General features: G+C 29.6%; 2 protein-coding genes across 6 annotated transcripts in view; one reads left to right on the forward strand and one right to left on the reverse strand.

The window, feature by feature from the left end:
• LOC108908182 (stAR-related lipid transfer protein 7, mitochondrial-like) overlaps positions 1-15,635 on the reverse strand; it is a 28,686-nt gene extending 13,051 nt beyond the window's left edge. The window contains exons 1-3 of one of the 3 annotated variants that reach the window (XR_001964355.2): positions 14,764-15,635; positions 12,676-13,183; positions 11,040-11,158 (exon numbers count right to left, since the gene is read on the reverse strand). Coding sequence is in view for 2 of the 3 variants with exons in the window: in XM_018712118.2 (XP_018567634.1) it covers positions 12,557-13,183; positions 14,764-15,621 (1,485 nt within the window). In the remaining variant the exon portion in view is untranslated. Of the gene's footprint in view, positions 1-11,039; positions 11,159-12,415; positions 13,184-14,763 lie in introns of those variants that run through there. The other 2 variants (XM_018712119.2, XM_018712118.2) reach the window with 2 other exon arrangements.
• A 111-nt stretch (positions 15,636-15,746) lies between these two features.
• LOC108908180 (peroxisomal N(1)-acetyl-spermine/spermidine oxidase-like) overlaps positions 15,747-17,840 on the forward strand; it is a 173,932-nt gene continuing 171,838 nt past the window's right edge. For 2 of the 3 annotated variants that reach the window (XM_018712116.1, XM_018712115.1), the window contains exon 1: positions 15,747-15,817. The gene's annotated coding sequence lies outside the window, so the exon portion shown is untranslated. The remainder of the gene's footprint in view (positions 15,818-17,840) is intronic. The other variant, XM_018712117.1, reaches the window with a different exon arrangement.

Genomic DNA, 17,840 nt, shown 5'->3' on the forward strand with positions numbered 1-17,840 from the left:
TTATAAAGAGTGACTAATACATAATATAAAAACACTATTACCATAATGCGTATAAAATATAAAATGATTTCTATACGGTTCAATATTATTTATCTTTGTGCCGCTCGCCATGCACATCGGTAGAATCTATAATCGTGTATAGACTGAGTTACACTGAACGTCGATCTATATTTTATCTCTGTCTTTTGCACTTGGTAGGGAATAGAGAAATGCTTTTTTAGTGGGTGTAAACGCACTTGATTTGCCCGACCTGAGAAACGTCATAGCATAAGCGTAGACGAGGGGTCTAATTCCATGGCTATAATAAATTTATAAATTAAAAAAACACAACTGGGACGTTTTAAAATGCTGTAATAATTAAAATTGATCAAAGTACCGGTTATAGCAAACCGCAAAAAAATATTAGATGTTATGTTTTATTATGTTTTTTCAATATTTTCTATATCTTATTCCTTACTAGTCCCCTTACTTATCCCCCTTACTAGTCCAAGAGCTAGCGATTAATCACTATCTATAATTTTGGCCGTCGAGTATAGGCCAACTTGTCCTCAAGGTTATGTCTTCATAACTTTTGCATATCCTAGTTTTATGTAATTGGATTACGTTTTCCTGCAACTGCTATCGATTCTGAACAAAAAAATGTGCTCTTGTTTCATAGCTCAAAAATGAACCGTCTTCAAGTAAATTGAGTCTAAAGTATCGACTGCATTAGTTCGTAAAAAAAATGCATGTAAAGATTTTATTTCTTGTTATCTAGTAGGTACCTGTCATTATAAAAAACAAACTTGGTTTACCGTTGAGGTACAGTTTCCCATGAATATGAAGAAACTAAACAAGTTTTCTATGAATTATTTAATATTTGGTTACGTATAGGGGAACTGAAAATAAAATTGAAAATTATGTAACAGAAACGAAATTAGCAAAATGACAATATTAATAATAAAAATAGAAAATAATTATTTCAATAAATGCTCGAAATGCTGCCCATTTACTTCAATGCATGCCCAACATTGTTTGACCAAGGAATTGTAAACCGTTCGCAAATCAACGGTTGCTTGAATTTGCTCGGTGGCTGCATTAATTTTTTGAATCGTCTCTCGTGTTACTGGGTTTGGCATACACCAGTTGTTTCATATGATCACAGTAAAAAAAAAATCAAACGGGTTGAGGTCAGGGAACCTGGGAGGCCACATAATAGGTCCGTTTTTCCAAATTCAGCGTTCTGGAAAATATAAATCGAACCACTCCGATACCTGTCTTCTGTTACGAGTAGGTGCTCCATCTTGTTGGTAGTACATTTGATTTTGCAAAGATAATTGAACGTCATCTAGCACGCCATCAAAAATATTTTCTAAAAAATCCGTGTATCTCTCTGAATTCAAACGGTCTACAATAATTTGAGGAGGCAGAATGACTCCGTTGAAGATTCCTCCCCAAACATTTATGGAGAATCTTCTTTGAAATGCGGAGGGTCGAATCGCATGGAGATTTTCAATGGATCAGGTGTGAAAATATTTTAAATTATTTATAGCATTTCTCGTAAAGATAGTTTCATCACCCCACAATATCTTTTGATGGAAATATTCACCATTATCAATATTTTCTAACAACCACCTGCAATATTGTAACCTTTTTTCGGAATCACCAGGATGCAAAATTTGTACTTTATGTAGGTGGTATGGGTGCAGTTCTTCTCGGTTTAAAATTCTCCAGACGCTGCTTCGTGGAATACCTACTTGCGTTATTGATATTCTTCGGACACTGGTGGAAGGATCATCAATAACAGCAGCATTCTGTATTTCCAATTTTAACATTTCCGGTCTCACGGACTCTTTTGGAAAATTCGTTAGAATACGTGCTGTGAAGGTTGCCTTCTATTTGGAAACCTGTGTAGATATTCTCGTGAGGCCACCAATGAATTTCCATCACAGAAACCGTAGACAAATATCATATCAGCATATTCGTTGTTGGAAAATTTCATAATTTCATAATCTTGTTGTTTTGTAAACTTAATTTCTAGTAACTTCGAGTACTGTAATTAATTTTGACATGTACGCTTGTAAACAACTTTGTTTTTTATAATGACAGGTACCTACTAGATAACAAGAAATATCTTTACATCATTTTTCTACGAACTAATGCAGTTGATATCTTAGACCCAATTTACTCGAAAACGGTTCATTTTTGAGCTATGAAACAAGAGCACATTCTTTGTTCAGAATCGATTGCATATTCAGGAAAACATAATCAAATTACATAAAACATATATGCAAAAGTTATGAAGACATAACCTTGAGGACAAGTTGGCCTAGGCCGCCCCTGGCATCAGATCAAAATAATCACCATGTAGTTTTAATGACCTTTAATAGATGTACACTTCACCCAAAAATTACTTAATTCCCTGGAAGGGTTTTTGAGTTATTAAGTTGTTATTATATTTTTCTAAACAACACCCTGTAACTCCGTAAGAGTGTATGGCAGAAAAATATTTTATAAGAATTTTAATCTTATTTTGGTACGGTCTACCCCCTGGTAAATTTTTGTACGCTGACACTGGGACACCCTGTATTACTGTTTTTTAGATGTTTTCTATTTTCATAAAGAGAATTTTTATGATAGAAAGAATTTATAAAATAAATTAAAATAGGCTTCACCAACTGAGATATGCAAAATATTTTTATAACAAACATTTTGATAAAATTTAATTTTCTTTATTTTTATTATACTATTTCAATTTTAATTTCATACAAACATACTATTCTTCAAACTTCATAACGCTGCAACTTTATGTATAATTAAAATTTTAAGAAAAATTAAAGAATGCATGATTTATACTAATTACGGAATAAAATATTTTATAAATATACATGCAACCCTTTTGCAGGTCCCTGGGTTGGCAACCCATAATTTAATTTTTTATTTTCTCTCAGAAGTTTTTTGTCATAGAAGTGCCCTTTGTTGTCCTAGAAATCATCCCCTAAAAAATGTTATGAATTCCACGCTTTATTATCAAAACACGACCACTTTCAATTTCACGAACCACCGTCACTGTTAAAAAAAGCATTTGATGTTTTAAATTAAAGCAATTTAAAAAAACGGATCAAACTGCAGAGTTGCAATGAAAATAAATCTTACATTTACCTTTAAGTGAACACTGATGATTCAGAAACCATGCTTGGATGGCCTAGTTATCATAAAACCATCTTACAAGACATTAATTTCTCATTAAAATATCCAAAAATTGAACAGAAATGTTAGGCATGTTATTCATGTGAAAGAAAGAACAATGTAACTACTATCTAAAACAGTCAACAGTCCTACTGGGAAAAACACAAGTAATAACACCAGTCATTTATACATCAAGTTAGTCATAATTAAGTAAATTAAAACTGTTTCAGAGTTAACAAAACCACTTTTATACCTACTTAAAGTGATATAGACCAAAGTTTTTTAAATTTTCTTACTATTTCCGAGTACTTAATACTTTCAAAATAATTAAATGTTAATTGTGTTTCGAATACACATATAATTTATTTATTTATAGACGTACATTTTTATTAACATATTTGCATAGATCACTCTCAGAATTACAGTGATATTATAATGTTTGATCGATCAAACCTTATAGCACTGTAATATTAAGAAAGCATTTTATCCAAATTTTTAGAAATGTACACTTTCCATAACAAATTTTTAAATATTTTATTAATAATATTAATAATTTCCATAATGGAAATCACTTTATCTTACATAAAAATTTACCAGAAAATTTAGTTTAAAAATTGCAAAAATAATATTTTCTAAAGCACTTTTTTTGAAATAGCAGTTTTACAGTAAAAAAAATTTATATTTTTTTTATCTCGAATTAATACATAAAAATTTATCGATAATAATAAATTCTTGAAAAAATTATAATAGGACTGGCTTTAATTTTTCAACAATTTTTAGTAAATTCTGATGGTTAATTTTAATTTAAAGATATAGGTACGTTTATAATAAAAATCATTAAACATTAATTGTAATTGCAATTAAAAATTGGACTGTGGGACACATCATCTTCAATAAATTCGTCACGTTCATGAATTAATTTCATTAATTGTGTATAAGATAGAGAAGATAGACTAATATTTTCTTTCTATAAATCCGCCGATACAAAAATCGCCAAAAACATGTTAAGAACTTGAAAAATGCAAACTTTTACTTTAATCAAGTACATTTTAATGAAAAACATATAGAACTGTTTAAAATGTAATTTTAAATCAAAGTAAGCAAAAGAAAACATAGGATAACCCATTTAAATTTAGAGACTGTTAAATGAGCTGTACTGGTGACCCTTTGGGTCATTCGGTATAATGTGTCTATCCTGGAAAACTTGTACATTCCATATTAATAGGTTCTAGCTCTAGCTATGCCAAATCATATTTTCACTTGTATATTTAAATTCTTTAATGGACTATTTAGTAATTGATGGATCCACACATAAAAAAACTTTGTCTGTGATTGCAGAATGAAGTCATTTATTAGCAGCTTAATTTTTTTGCTTCTTTTATTATCAATATATTCATCATGTCATACTACAGGGTGATCCATTAACGGTATCGAGCGGCTGTATATATGAAACTAGACGTGCCACGATTATGGCGTAAAAAATCTGTTAACAAATATGACTAAAAGAAATTGATTTAAAATATTTTCAAGTTTGTAATTTCACCGCTAGGGGGCGCAACTGCTATAGTGTTACAGAAAATTGTCGGTTTTTCGAAATTATATAACTTATATAACCTAAGTTGCAAATACATTTTTTAGATACACTGTCAAAACCCTTCACAAGTTTTGTTTGAACTTTTTTTTTGTTATTACCATAGCAACGTTAGTATGAAGGACGCTATCTTGAAATTTTTAAATTGTCATAACTTCTAAATATCTTAATCGATTTCGATAAATGTTGGCTCATTTTAAAGAACTATTAATAAAATTTATTTTTATGATATAGGAAAATATTATTTTTCTGCGCAATGGTAGACGACGCTAATGAGAAAAGTTTTATAATTGTCTCCGATTACTAAAAAAAATTAAATGCAACGATATACTTTTTTTTTTCATGGCTTGATAGACCATTCATTATGGAAAACAAATACGCAAACTGGAGGTCGATATCTTTTTTCGTTTTCAAATTATTGCTAAAATAGTGAGGTTGTGCTAGAATATCCTGCTTTATTTAGTTCTCTAAATAACATTGACATAATCCAAGCCAAAATTAAATTGTAAAACTATACCAATCTTGTCCTTAAAAATAATTATTGCTTTAGTTTGAAATTTTTTTTATAACTTTTTTTATTAATTCCAAACATCTGAGTAGTTATAAAGATTATTGTTTCCATAACGAAGGAGGCTATGTCCTATGAAAATAGATAAGTAAAAAATTATGTCAAACGATATGTGTCAGCTCTTGCTTCGTGCAAAATTAGTGTCATTCGTGTGAGAAAAGTACTTGTGTTCCATATGAAATTCCCAGGTCTCTAACTAATTCCCTTAGACTTATTTGGGGATTTACATGGACACAAGCCAACATAATAATATTGTCTTCTGTTCTTGCAGATTTACATGGACACAAGCCAACATATTAATAATATTGTCTTCCGTTCTTGCATGGCGATGTCTTCTTACAGAATGCAGTGGCCTCTGGATAAACGCTGAAATACTTCTCTGGAGTAGCGTATTTATTTTATTAAAAGAAACACTAAAAATATATCCTAAAAATTAATATAAGTTACAAAAGAATAAAAAAGACCAACACACAAAAACAATACAAAATCTTAAGATCAAAACTAATATATATATAAAAGTCAAAGTATTCAGGTATAGTCAGGGTATCGCAAAGCGTATTCTCTTAAAGTTATAACGGCATTTTTCAAACATTGAAAATAAACTGCCAACATATACACATTCGTAAAAGGCATTTTCCTTGTTCACAAGTACTTTTCCAACACAAATAACACTAATTTTGCACGTAGCAAGAGCTGTCACATTTCGTTTGGCATAATTTTTCAGTTGTCTATTTTCATCGGGCATAGCCTGCCTCGTTATAGAAACAATAATCTTTATAACTACTCAGATATTTGGAATTAATAAAAAAATGAAATATTGCAGTTAAAAAAAATCTAAATAAAGCAATAATTCTTTTTAAGGACAAGATTGGTATAGTTTTACAATTTAATTTTGGCTTGGATTATGTCGATGTTATTTAGAGAACTAAATAAAGCAGGATGTTCTAGCACAACCTCACTATTTTAGTAATAACTTGAAAACGAAAAAAGATATCAACCTCCGGTTTGTGTATTTGTTTTCCATAATGAATGGTCTATCAAGCCATGAAAAAAAACTTATATCGTTGCATTTAATTTTTTTAGTAAACGGAGACAATTACAAAACTTCTCTCATTAGCATCATCTACCATTGCGCAGGAAAATAATATTTGTATTCCTATATCATAAAAACAAATTTTATTAATAGTTCTTTAAAATGGGCCATCGTTTATTGAAATTGATAGCGTCCTTCGTACTGATGTTGCTATGGTAATAACAAAAAAAAAGTTCAAACAAAACTTGTGAAGGGTTTAACAGTGTATCTAAAAAATGTATTTTGCAACTTAGGTTATATAAGCGAAATTTCAAAAAACCGACAATTTTCTGTAACACTATAGCAGTTGCGCCCCCTAGCGGTGAAGTTATAAACTTGAAAATATTTTAAATCAATTTCTTTTGGTCGTATTTGTTAATAGATTTTTTACCCCATAATCGTAGCACGTCTAGTTTTCTATATACAGCCGCTCGATACCGTTAATGGATCACCCTGTATAGTACTCTTTAGAGGAAAATGTAGATAAAACCATAGGAAAAAGGGAGGGCAATTAAAAATTAATATTTTTGCATACAAAGGAACCGTGGAAATGTTTAAATTAAAATACATCAATGCAATATGTAGAGATAAACAATAGTGCAGGAATTGAAATTAATATTTTCCAAATTCCTGACTAAATATTAGCCTGTGATATTCAAATGTATATAAAAGAACCTGTTTTATATAATTTTTATTACCAATTACTTTCCGAATTTAAATTTGTATTAATGTACCTACATATTTGGTTGTATTCCCATATTTACCATGGAAGAAAGTTTTTGTGGGCATGCATCATTAAAGAAATTAGTTGGAAAAGATTAGATAAGAGGTATTAGGTATAATAAAGAAAATTAGTAGTAAAAATATGATAGTGCAGAAATTTTAGGTTTGTTCTGTTTCGATATACTTAATAAAGATTTTTATAAATGTCACTATAAAATGTCAGTATTTACTATGTAAAGTTGCTATACTGACAATTATTACAAGATCAACTTTTTGATTCCACTTAGATAAGCGGTAAAGTGTCACTGTCAGTTAATGTAAAATATTATGTGTAATTACACCTATAATCAATAGTTTAAATAGTAATAACTATAAAAAAATTTTTAGTAGGTACATTTCTGCTAATAATAAATAACAAATAAATATCTTACAATTACATACATAATAATATGTATGTACCCATACTGACATCTACTACTGACACTTATAGGGTGATTTCACTTTAAATACAGAAACTGCAGGACTAGATTCATTACCAATAGAGTTTATAGAGTTTGCTCTATAAACTTTTTTCCTGCGGGACTTAGTATTCGAGAAACAGGGTGTTAAAGTTTACAAAAAATATATATTTTCTGTTATATTCTCATAATATTCTGACGGAATTGAGTGAAATTTACTAATGTAATGGAATGTAATATTAACTTTGCAGCTTTAACCAGTGTTGTGCTATTGGAGGTGCCGCCCCATTTTCCTATGAAAAAAATACTCCACTGGAGGTTTCATCAATCAAAAATGTTTCTTGGTGTTTTCTAATAGTAGCAGCTGTTTAGGAGATATTTGGGCTTGTTTTTACGTTTTATTGAATTTTCCTTATAAATTAATCAGTTTATTTGATGAAAACCTGATTTTAACCACGGACGTGCTACTAAAACGTCCGCCAATTTTTCCCAAGAAAAGAATACACCACTGGCGGTTTTTTGTATAATTTTATTTCTGGAAAAAATATCAAAACTATATAATAAAATAACATTAGTAAATAGGTCGAGTAAATAATTATTTTCCCTGAGATTACAATTTTCCTCTGTTTTTTGCTACAATTCGTCTTGTGTTTATAAGCCCAATAAGGACTGCAGCTTCAGGAATAAATAAAGAAAGCTAGTTATAATAATAAAACCAGATCATCGTAAAGCTTACTAACTAATAATGCAAACAAGATTCAATTTTTACTGATAGATTTTAAACAAATATGAGTAGGTGGCCTAAATTTGCGCATTATAGTTGCCAAATAAGTAAATTATCTCCTAAACTGCTGCTACTATTAATTATTACTACAAAGAATCACTTTTCATTCATTTAACGTAACAGTACCTACCTGAATTTAACATTATTTCTACAAAAAACTGCCAGTGGCATATTTTTTTCTTGGGAAAACAGAGCAGCACCTTCACTAGCACGCCACTGGTTAATGCCACGAGGTTAATATTACATTCAATAAAATGTTTAATTACGTGAATATGCTGCAATAAGTTTCATTCAAAATCGTTCAGCGCAATATGAAGATATGACCGAAAATATAATTTTTTTCGGAAACTTGAACATCCTGTATCTCGAATACCACGTCCCCTAGGAAAAAAGTTTATAGAACAAACTTTACTTATTTTTTGGCAACTAATCTGTTTCTGCAGTTTCTGTATTGAAAGTGAAGTCACCTTGTATACTTGATAATTATCAAAAATAACCAAAATGATCAGTCAGTGACCAGTTGCATTTCAAAGTGAATGAATTATTTCAATATGTCCATTAAAATAATTATTTATGGTGCCAATATGTATTTTTTTCCCAACTATGAATGATCGATCATACTTCGTGTGGGTAAAATTTTTCAAATAAAGGACAATGGTATGTTATTATATGTATTACAAAATATAAAAATAGTGTGGAAATGTGCAATAAGCATAACAAGAGGCTAATTCATATTATTTTAAAAAAGGACTGATAAATGGCCAAAATTTACTGAATTTTAAGTAACTGGTTATTTAAGTCATCGGATCTGGGGGGGCTAAGGCCCTAATATGAAAAAATGTATATATTTTTTTCATTTTATTTTTCTGTATGTATCAACGTAAGGTAAGTATATTTTTCTACCAATCCATAAATATTAAAATTAAATGAAAAAAAATAATTTTTTTTTCAGTCAAATAATTTTATTTTAAAAGTTATTAAAATAAATTCTTCCCGAATATCGTCTAGAATCAGGGATTTTGAAATGTCACTTTCAATGTTAGCAAGTGCTAAAGAACTGAATCGATCTTGACCCACGGTTGACCTTAAAATTTGGAAATGTGTCTTTTCTGACAACATAAATGTAATATCGGATATACCTACTAATATTTTCGTCCCGTTTCCTGACACAGTTCTTTATTACGGTCGTTTCCGCTTTTAAAACCTCTTTATCAATTCCTACTTCTGTTGGGCAGTGACGCCGACTTGGCTTCGATTGAAATAACTTTCAAGTATGAAGTTATTAAATTATACAATTTTTTTTTGAAGTATGTTTTTTATTTTCTGTTCTGATGTGTATGTGTAATAATGTTTTTGGGGAGGCTAATTCGGATTTTGGAGGGGCTTAGCCCCAAGCCCCCCCTTAACTTCGCCCATGGTTGTAGTTTCTTAGTACCCTGCTTTTTAAGACATAATCAATAGCCTAAAGCGGAGAAAAACTAATTTGAATACTTAATAAGTAAAATAACATTCTTTCATTCTTCGATATTTTGTCTTATTCTTTAGGTGATAATTTAATTTTATCGTCATATCCAAACCAAAATTTAAAAAGTCGTATGTCTTCGTGAGCAGAATTGAAAAAGCTTTAGAATGAGGAGTCACATAGTACCTCGTTTTTTTTTATTTTTTTTTTAATTCCGATATTTTCCAGGTGNTTACCCCCCCCAAGCCCCCCCTTAACTTCGCCCATGCCATCACTAACTTTTACTGGTTATTTTACGAGATGTCTCAATATTCTATGTACATTTAGTTACCACTGCTACATATATAGGGCATTTTAAACATCTTTCAAACATTTTGTCTAATTTAAATTAAATTTTGTATAGATGTCATATTGTACACTAAGTAATAGAAAAATGAGAGAAATACCTGCTCCTCAAAACAAATAAACTCAAACGTTAAGTATATACAAAAAATTATTCTGCATTATATGTTCTTATTGTTTTGTGAGTGGACTGTATATTTGTTGGGTTTTTATCGAGTTCTTGTATTAAATAGTTCAAAATTCAAATTATCGAGACATTTATTATTTTTATTTATATTATTGACAGAAAGTGTTTCCTAGTTACATACAGCTTACTATTTTAATTAATAATTATTTTATAGATTTTAAAACTAAGTAAACATTATAAATTTATGAAATTTCAGACAATTTGATGTAGATTAATGTGACGTAAGCAAATATTTAATAAAAAAATACCTAGTGATTTTCATAAAATTGTATGATTTTAAGGGTTTATCAAGTACATCTAGGTCACTTTAAAAAAAGTACATTCAAATTCGGAGAAAAGGGGTGTCCTGGTTCTTAGTGGGCCAGACTGTCTATTTGTCAGTGACCATATAAGATCGGTTATTATTCTACCACAAAGATGAGGCTTATTTCAATTTTTTCTTTTGTATTTCTAATAGTTTACACATAATTGCAAATCGAATTCAATTATTAAACAAATGGATATAATATAATTCATCCAAGTCCAATACAAGACTTTCAATTATAGAGTGATCAACTTTTCTCCAACCATTTATATTAGGAAATTAATTCATAAGACCATCTCAATTACCTTAGACAAGAAATTAAAAATTAAATTTTAAACACCCTGTCAAATTGGCTAAAAGAAAAATCACAAAAAACCTACCAAAATATACAAAACACTCTGTAGACCACTCTTCGGCTACGGTCATACTCTTTTTCTCAATTGTGGCAAAGCAACCAAAAATATTCTTCAAATGATAGAATCATCTCATAGAAGTATAACTGAAACTCAACATCCTATCAAATCTCTACACAATTTTTTGAATAATAATCCTCTACATAATATTATATAACACATAATGTATTATATATCGTATATAATATATATGTACTACAAAATCATCTGTATAATATCACAAATATTCAACTTTTCATCACAGACTGCAAAAACCTTTGTTACAAGAAGTAACTTAGAAATACTTCAATAATTATTAATTTCAAAAAATGATCACTAACAATTAATTGGTGAATGGATAAATGCATTAATACATACAATGTTTTAAAAAAAATTATGTAATTATTTGATTCTTCTTTTTCCTAGAATGTTCTTTAACTAATTATTTTAGAATTAAACAGGCTGATGGTTGATAATCTCTTATTGGTGTTGCTGCGATCAGTGGTTTGTGAGTTATTTGCAATTGCCACCATTCAGGTATTGTGAAAATGAAAAATGTCACAAACTATTTCCCAAACCTAATGTTTATTTTAATCAATATAGAACTTTTATTATTATTACTATTAAATAAAAATAAAAATAAAATTTTTAATAAAAGGGTACGAAATATTAAGATATTTTAGAAAACATTAAAAAATATGTCTTGGTTGTATAAGAATTTATCTAATTTTGATTGTGATCATGATACTATCAGCTTTGGGTGTAAAATACATAGGGAATTAATAAAATACTGAATCTAAATGGATGTATCCACAGAGTTTGGCCTAAAAAGTGGTTTAACTAAATCTAACAAAAATGCTTAATGTTCTAATAAAAAATGACAATTACAAAAAAAAACTCATAATGAAAAAAATAAGAACTACAGTTGTGGGGTCGCTCTCGCAACAAATGAGTAACACATTTGCTTAGAGGTGGGAACATCTAATATAATTACTGTAAATGCAATTAATTACTTTGTACACCAATACTAGTATGCCAAATTTCCGAGAAAATTTCATTTAAATCTGACATAGATGACAGCTATCTGCAAGAAACCAAATTATTTCGTTAACCTTGGCACCCTTTGCAATTTTAAATAGAGTTAAATTCAATTAAATCACATAATTTTGACTGTCGTAGCTCCATGTACACAAAATGTTCAGTCATCCTGTAATAAAACCACTATCACCCTATGCTTTAATGAAGATACTTATTCAATAAAATGATTCTTGCAAAGAATTTAGAATTATATTAGGTAGATTGGTAAGGTAATATTTATTAAACTACCATAAATATGGCAATAATATTTAATATTATTACTTCAATATAAAAACACTCGCAATTATAACATTGTAAAGTCGATTAACAGTAAAATAATGCTAAAATGTTTAGTACTATACTATACTACACAATTTTACAGTCTTATGTATATGACTACATATGTAAATAAAAAAACTATCTTTGTATCAGTTAAAATAGTAATAAAGATGAAAGTATTTCCAAAAGCTATTGTACTTCGAGTGAATGGCAACAGAGGGTGGTGTGGAATTTATATCAGATGAATCAATATTTCTGGCAATATTACCTGAATGTAGATCATATTGTTCTGTGGGTTCAATGCCACCTTTAGGATTGTGTTCTTTTAATTTCGTCTTGTCTCTGGATTTAAGTGAACAGTAGTCTAACTTATCTCTCATAAGTTGCTCTTCTTTAAGTCTTTCCTCTTCTTTTATTATTTTACATGCTCTGCTTACCCCTTCTGTTTTACAGTAATCTCTATACTTTTTAGTTGCTTCCCTTAAACGTTGCAAAAAATCGGGCATAGCTCTCATAGACACCCATGTTGTGACCGAGGATGGTACATTTACCCCTGGATTATCGAAATAAGTCAGACTGAATTCAATTCCAGGCTTATTTGTTTCAGTGTAAGGTTTTATTACCATACATGACCAGTAATCTTCAATACGGTATTTTTCTGCATATTTCGGGAAATTAGGATGTTCTGTACTTTTGCTGACTATATACATAGTGGAGTTTTCCTCATCGACAAAGTATCGACGGTTAAATACATAATCTCTATTGACAAATAATCTCTGAAATAAAATAACTATGCATTAATTTTAACAATTAATTAACATTGAAAGTTTTAGGTTAGTAAAGCTGAAAAATTTTCAAATATGTAATTTAAAATTATGAACTTTTTACACAATACCGATAATCCCTAATTCATTCTTAGAAATGGAAATATACAGGGTGTTTCAGAAAGATCTCCCATATTTACAGGGGGTGATACTATGAAAAAAATAAGAATTTTTTGTCTTATGAGCTATATGTCTATCTCCTCTTGTTTTCAAGATACGGAACAACAAAATAAAATTTTTTAAATAGAATTTTTACGAAAATTTTCAAATGGTGCGAAATATTGTTATGAAGTTTGGTATTCCAGAGTTTTTAAGGATGCCAAATACGTTGGTCTAATTATTTTTTGTATATTTCATAGAGGGCACTAGTTATGCTACATTCCCATTACATTTTAAGTTTCAATTTGTTTAAGGTTAGGTTTTTTACCATTCGGTCTCCAATTTCTAGTGCACAATTTTATTTTCTATAAATAATGTACTCTTGTTAGAACTTCCTAATGTGGACGGTTTTTGAGAAAAATGGCTTTTAATTGAACTTTTACAATATTACGGTGTATAAAATAAGTGACTTTTCTCAAAGTAGGCTTATGTCAAATCTTATTGATGGATGTCTCATAAACAACGCATACATTCTTGGTAATATTTTAAACTTTAATTAACTGTATATCAATTTGTTATATCAAAGATTTTAAAAATAATATGATTTTAAAAACCGACCACTGTATGGCCCTGTACAGTGAAAACGGTGAGTCTTAGACTTAGACCCTTGCTTTATAAGGCAATTCTAAATTATTTATTCAGTTCTATTTGTGGATAAAGTTTGATTCACTCTAACTGAAACACCCTGTATATTATATTAACGAAATATTTACCAATTAAAAATATGTAAATATATACAGTGCTTCATGTTTCTCTGTGCATTTAAGAATGGTGTAGAACCATTAAAATTCTGGACAATACAACAAAATTCTGTAATGGCTACCTTACAAGCCCTACATTAAATTGTAGATATATTTAGGACAGATAAAAAAGGTACCTTTTATACAAATCTTTTTTTTGAAAGTGGATCAGAAAGGAAATATTCTTTTAAGGGGTATGATAAATAGTCATGTATTTTGTGATATCTTACAAATCTTTCTAGATATCTTCTAGATCTAGACATCTAGATAGATTCGCGAATAAATAGAAAACGATACATATTAAACATTTTTATGAATAAACCGAAAGGGAAACTGCGGTAGTGGTTTAGTGTACAGCTTGAGTAATATTTGAGTAATACTTCAGTAATATTTGGTCACTAACACAATTATTTATATTGTGTGTATGATGCAGGAATGTGTTATCTTCCTCCTCACCCTAGTCTCTATTATTTCAGTAACACTTGAATAATTAATTGTAAAGGTTTTAGTGTACACATTTAGCAGCGGTTTAACCCTTAGAATAACGGTGCCTAAAAACCAATTTTTTGTATGTACAAATACTTAGATTTGCCACCTTATTAGGATGGCCTAAATCTGTGAACATTTACTTACAGGCCATAACATTTCCCAATAAATTATATCACTATTTGATTCGGGTTCTGGATCACTTTCAGCTACTTCCAAAGCAACTGCAGTAACATCCCACTTCCTGCGATAATCAGTATCTATCTGGACATTTAAAAAATCTTCTGCTGATACATCATTGTATGAACCGTATACTTTATATTCATATTGTCCTGAAGGATGTAACCTTCTCCAAACAATTAAATCATCTTGTTCAATAAAAGTAGCCCACTCATCATAAGTTCTTTTATTTTTAGAGACACCGCACTTGCAAACTGAATGTTTTGTTGATTCTTTATCTTTATTTGTCGTGTCACATGCTAAGCATATTGTATTTTCTTTTAAAATATAAACATAATCTAATTCATTAGCATGTTGTTTGATGTAGTCAATAGAAATTCTGTTTTCTTCCCAATTATAAATAGATATACCAATTCCACCTAATGCAAATTTACTTTTTCTCGTTAAAGTTTGTCGCATTTTCTGAAAAAAATCTTTTAAAGCTTGCTCTTCCCACCATTTTGAATACAAGCAAACCATCTGTTGGCATCTTCTTATTCTATGTGCAAAAACACATTCACAATGATGAACCCAAATCTTAAGAACATTAGAATTACTCTTCGAATGAGGTAGTTGTATAATAAATTTGTACAGCTTTCCACTTTTAATAAACTCTCGAAACCTCTTATTCACCTCTTTAATGCTCTTAAAATCACTGATTTTTTGACGAATTATAAGGGCATACTTTAAAAAGCAATCGTTATGTGCATTTCCCAAAAGTTGTGTTCTAATATTGAGGTTATGTTGCACTGACACAATCGATTGGGAAAGTCTTCTTGGATACATGTTGGAGATAGACGAGATAGTTTTTTTGGCTTAGTTAAATTCTTAGTTACACAATTGTATGTTAAAGGATGGACATGATAGAATGAACTGAAATTTTGACAGTTATGAATGTTGTGAATATGAAAACTTGTAAACAGAAGTAAAATGTAATGTGATCGTGATCAACTCAGTTGCAGATTGACGAAAACAAACCTAGGTAAGTGACGTGAATGTGTTTAAGTTTAATTACCTACTTATACAGTGTGTTAACTTAAATTTCATCTTATCAGAATTTTAGTTTACTGTGATTAATATTAATTTACTATCATCAAATCAAAAAACGTTGTTGTTCGGTTGGGTTATTCCTACAACCTAATTTAGCAATAAATACTAGGATTAAAATAAATACAATTAGATGTAGGTACCCTGTACCCCCAAAATAGAAGTTGAAAATATTCTCTACGAAAGGTCAAAATAATGACGGTCAAGCAGTGGCGGCGTGGTGGCTCTTGGTCGGTTTGTATGAAAAGGCTAAATGTAGCGTAGCTAATTGTTGATATACTGACTACTGACCTTCGCGATTAATAATAGTCATGGGCGCAGCTAGAGGGGGCTATACAGCTCGGTGCCCACCCCAGAAAAATCTATATCGGCATACTTATCAGTAAGTCTCCGACTGCGTGACCTTTTTTTTTAGAATGAAATCAAAACGTGTTAAGGTTATTGAATTTTTTTATCGGCAAGTTGTTGATTGCGAGACCTTTTTTTTTTTTTGAGGCCTATGATAAATTCTATTTTACAAGCAGCATTATAATACGAGTATAACCCAAGATAAAATCGAATAAATACTTGAAGGGAAAAAAATACAAATACATAATTATATTTTATGAATTGAGACAGATAGTAAAAAAAGTTTTTCTTTGCACAGGTAGTGATTTTTACAAGCATACAAAGAGCATAACTCGGAAAGCAAAGAGAATTAATATAAATGAAAGAATTAATTAAATACCCATCTATCTTCCCACTAAACATTTTTCAGTTTCTGACATGTTTCAGAAACGTTTCCATTTTTCTTGAAACGTTTCATAAAAAATTCATGCAACGTTCTGGTAACGTTCTAGAAGCCCAAGATGTCCTCCCCAAAATACGTTTCCAATGAAACGTTTCAAAAAGTTGGTTTCAGTAACATTCTTTTTATGTTCCATTTATGCCTTCGATGTTTTTGTTTTACGTTTCAGTATATTTTCAGAAATGTTTGAGTAACATTATAATTTTATTACCATATTGTTCTCATAATGCTCTCAACTTTAGATCATTTTCATTTCAAAAGCGTTTTTGAAATAGTATAAATAGTGTGAGTATTTTTTTAAATATCTCTAATACTCCTTTGTGATATTTTTATTTGTATTGTGAATGACTTAATTCGAACTAAAAAAAGTTACATTGTATATTAAAAAAAATAAATATGCTCTTCTAGTTTGGGGATGCGGCAACTTTTACTAAGAATTTCTTTCTTTTTGAGAAGCCATTGAAAAAAGTTTCTAATATGGATTATGAATTTTGCCATTCATCGTACAAATAAAAATATCACAAATCAATATCAGAAGCATTAAAAACAACTACACATTTTACATAGTTCAAATACGCTTCTGAAATGTAAATTTTCTAATGTTGAGACCTTCATGAATATGGTAACAATGACGAACTGATAATTAGAAAAAGTTAGTTATGATTATGAATCTTGGTACTTAGGTACATGAAAAACAAATAACATTACTGAAAAATAATATAAAGTTATAATTTCTTCTACGCATGGTCAATATTACATATATCCTTTTAATAATAATAAATTATACAGCAGAAATAAGGATACAAAATGATATCTTGACAAAGTAAATATCTGTAGGTATACCTAAACTCTTTTATTTAAGCATGCCTATACACATAAACAAATATAAACATTTGTACAAAATATAAAATAAATGAGGTCTATTTCACTTGATTCATCCATATTTCAAATGGTTCTCACTAAGTAGTTGATCTTCAAATTATATCGAAACGTATGTTGTTGTTCCATTTTCTTAGTTCTTGTCCCTTGTCCTCTTGTCTGTAATAGTAGTGGGTATAACTATATTTAGGTAGATGTGACGCAAAATTGGAAATCTCTACACATATCGTTTTAAACATTTTGCATCAATATTCATTATTTTATATGCACCTTACAATAACCACAACTGCAC

Source organism: Anoplophora glabripennis, unplaced genomic scaffold, assembly GCF_000390285.2.
Source record: "Anoplophora glabripennis isolate ALB-LARVAE unplaced genomic scaffold, Agla_2.0 scaffold394, whole genome shotgun sequence".
NCBI classification, from domain to species: domain Eukaryota; kingdom Metazoa; phylum Arthropoda; class Insecta; order Coleoptera; family Cerambycidae; genus Anoplophora; species Anoplophora glabripennis.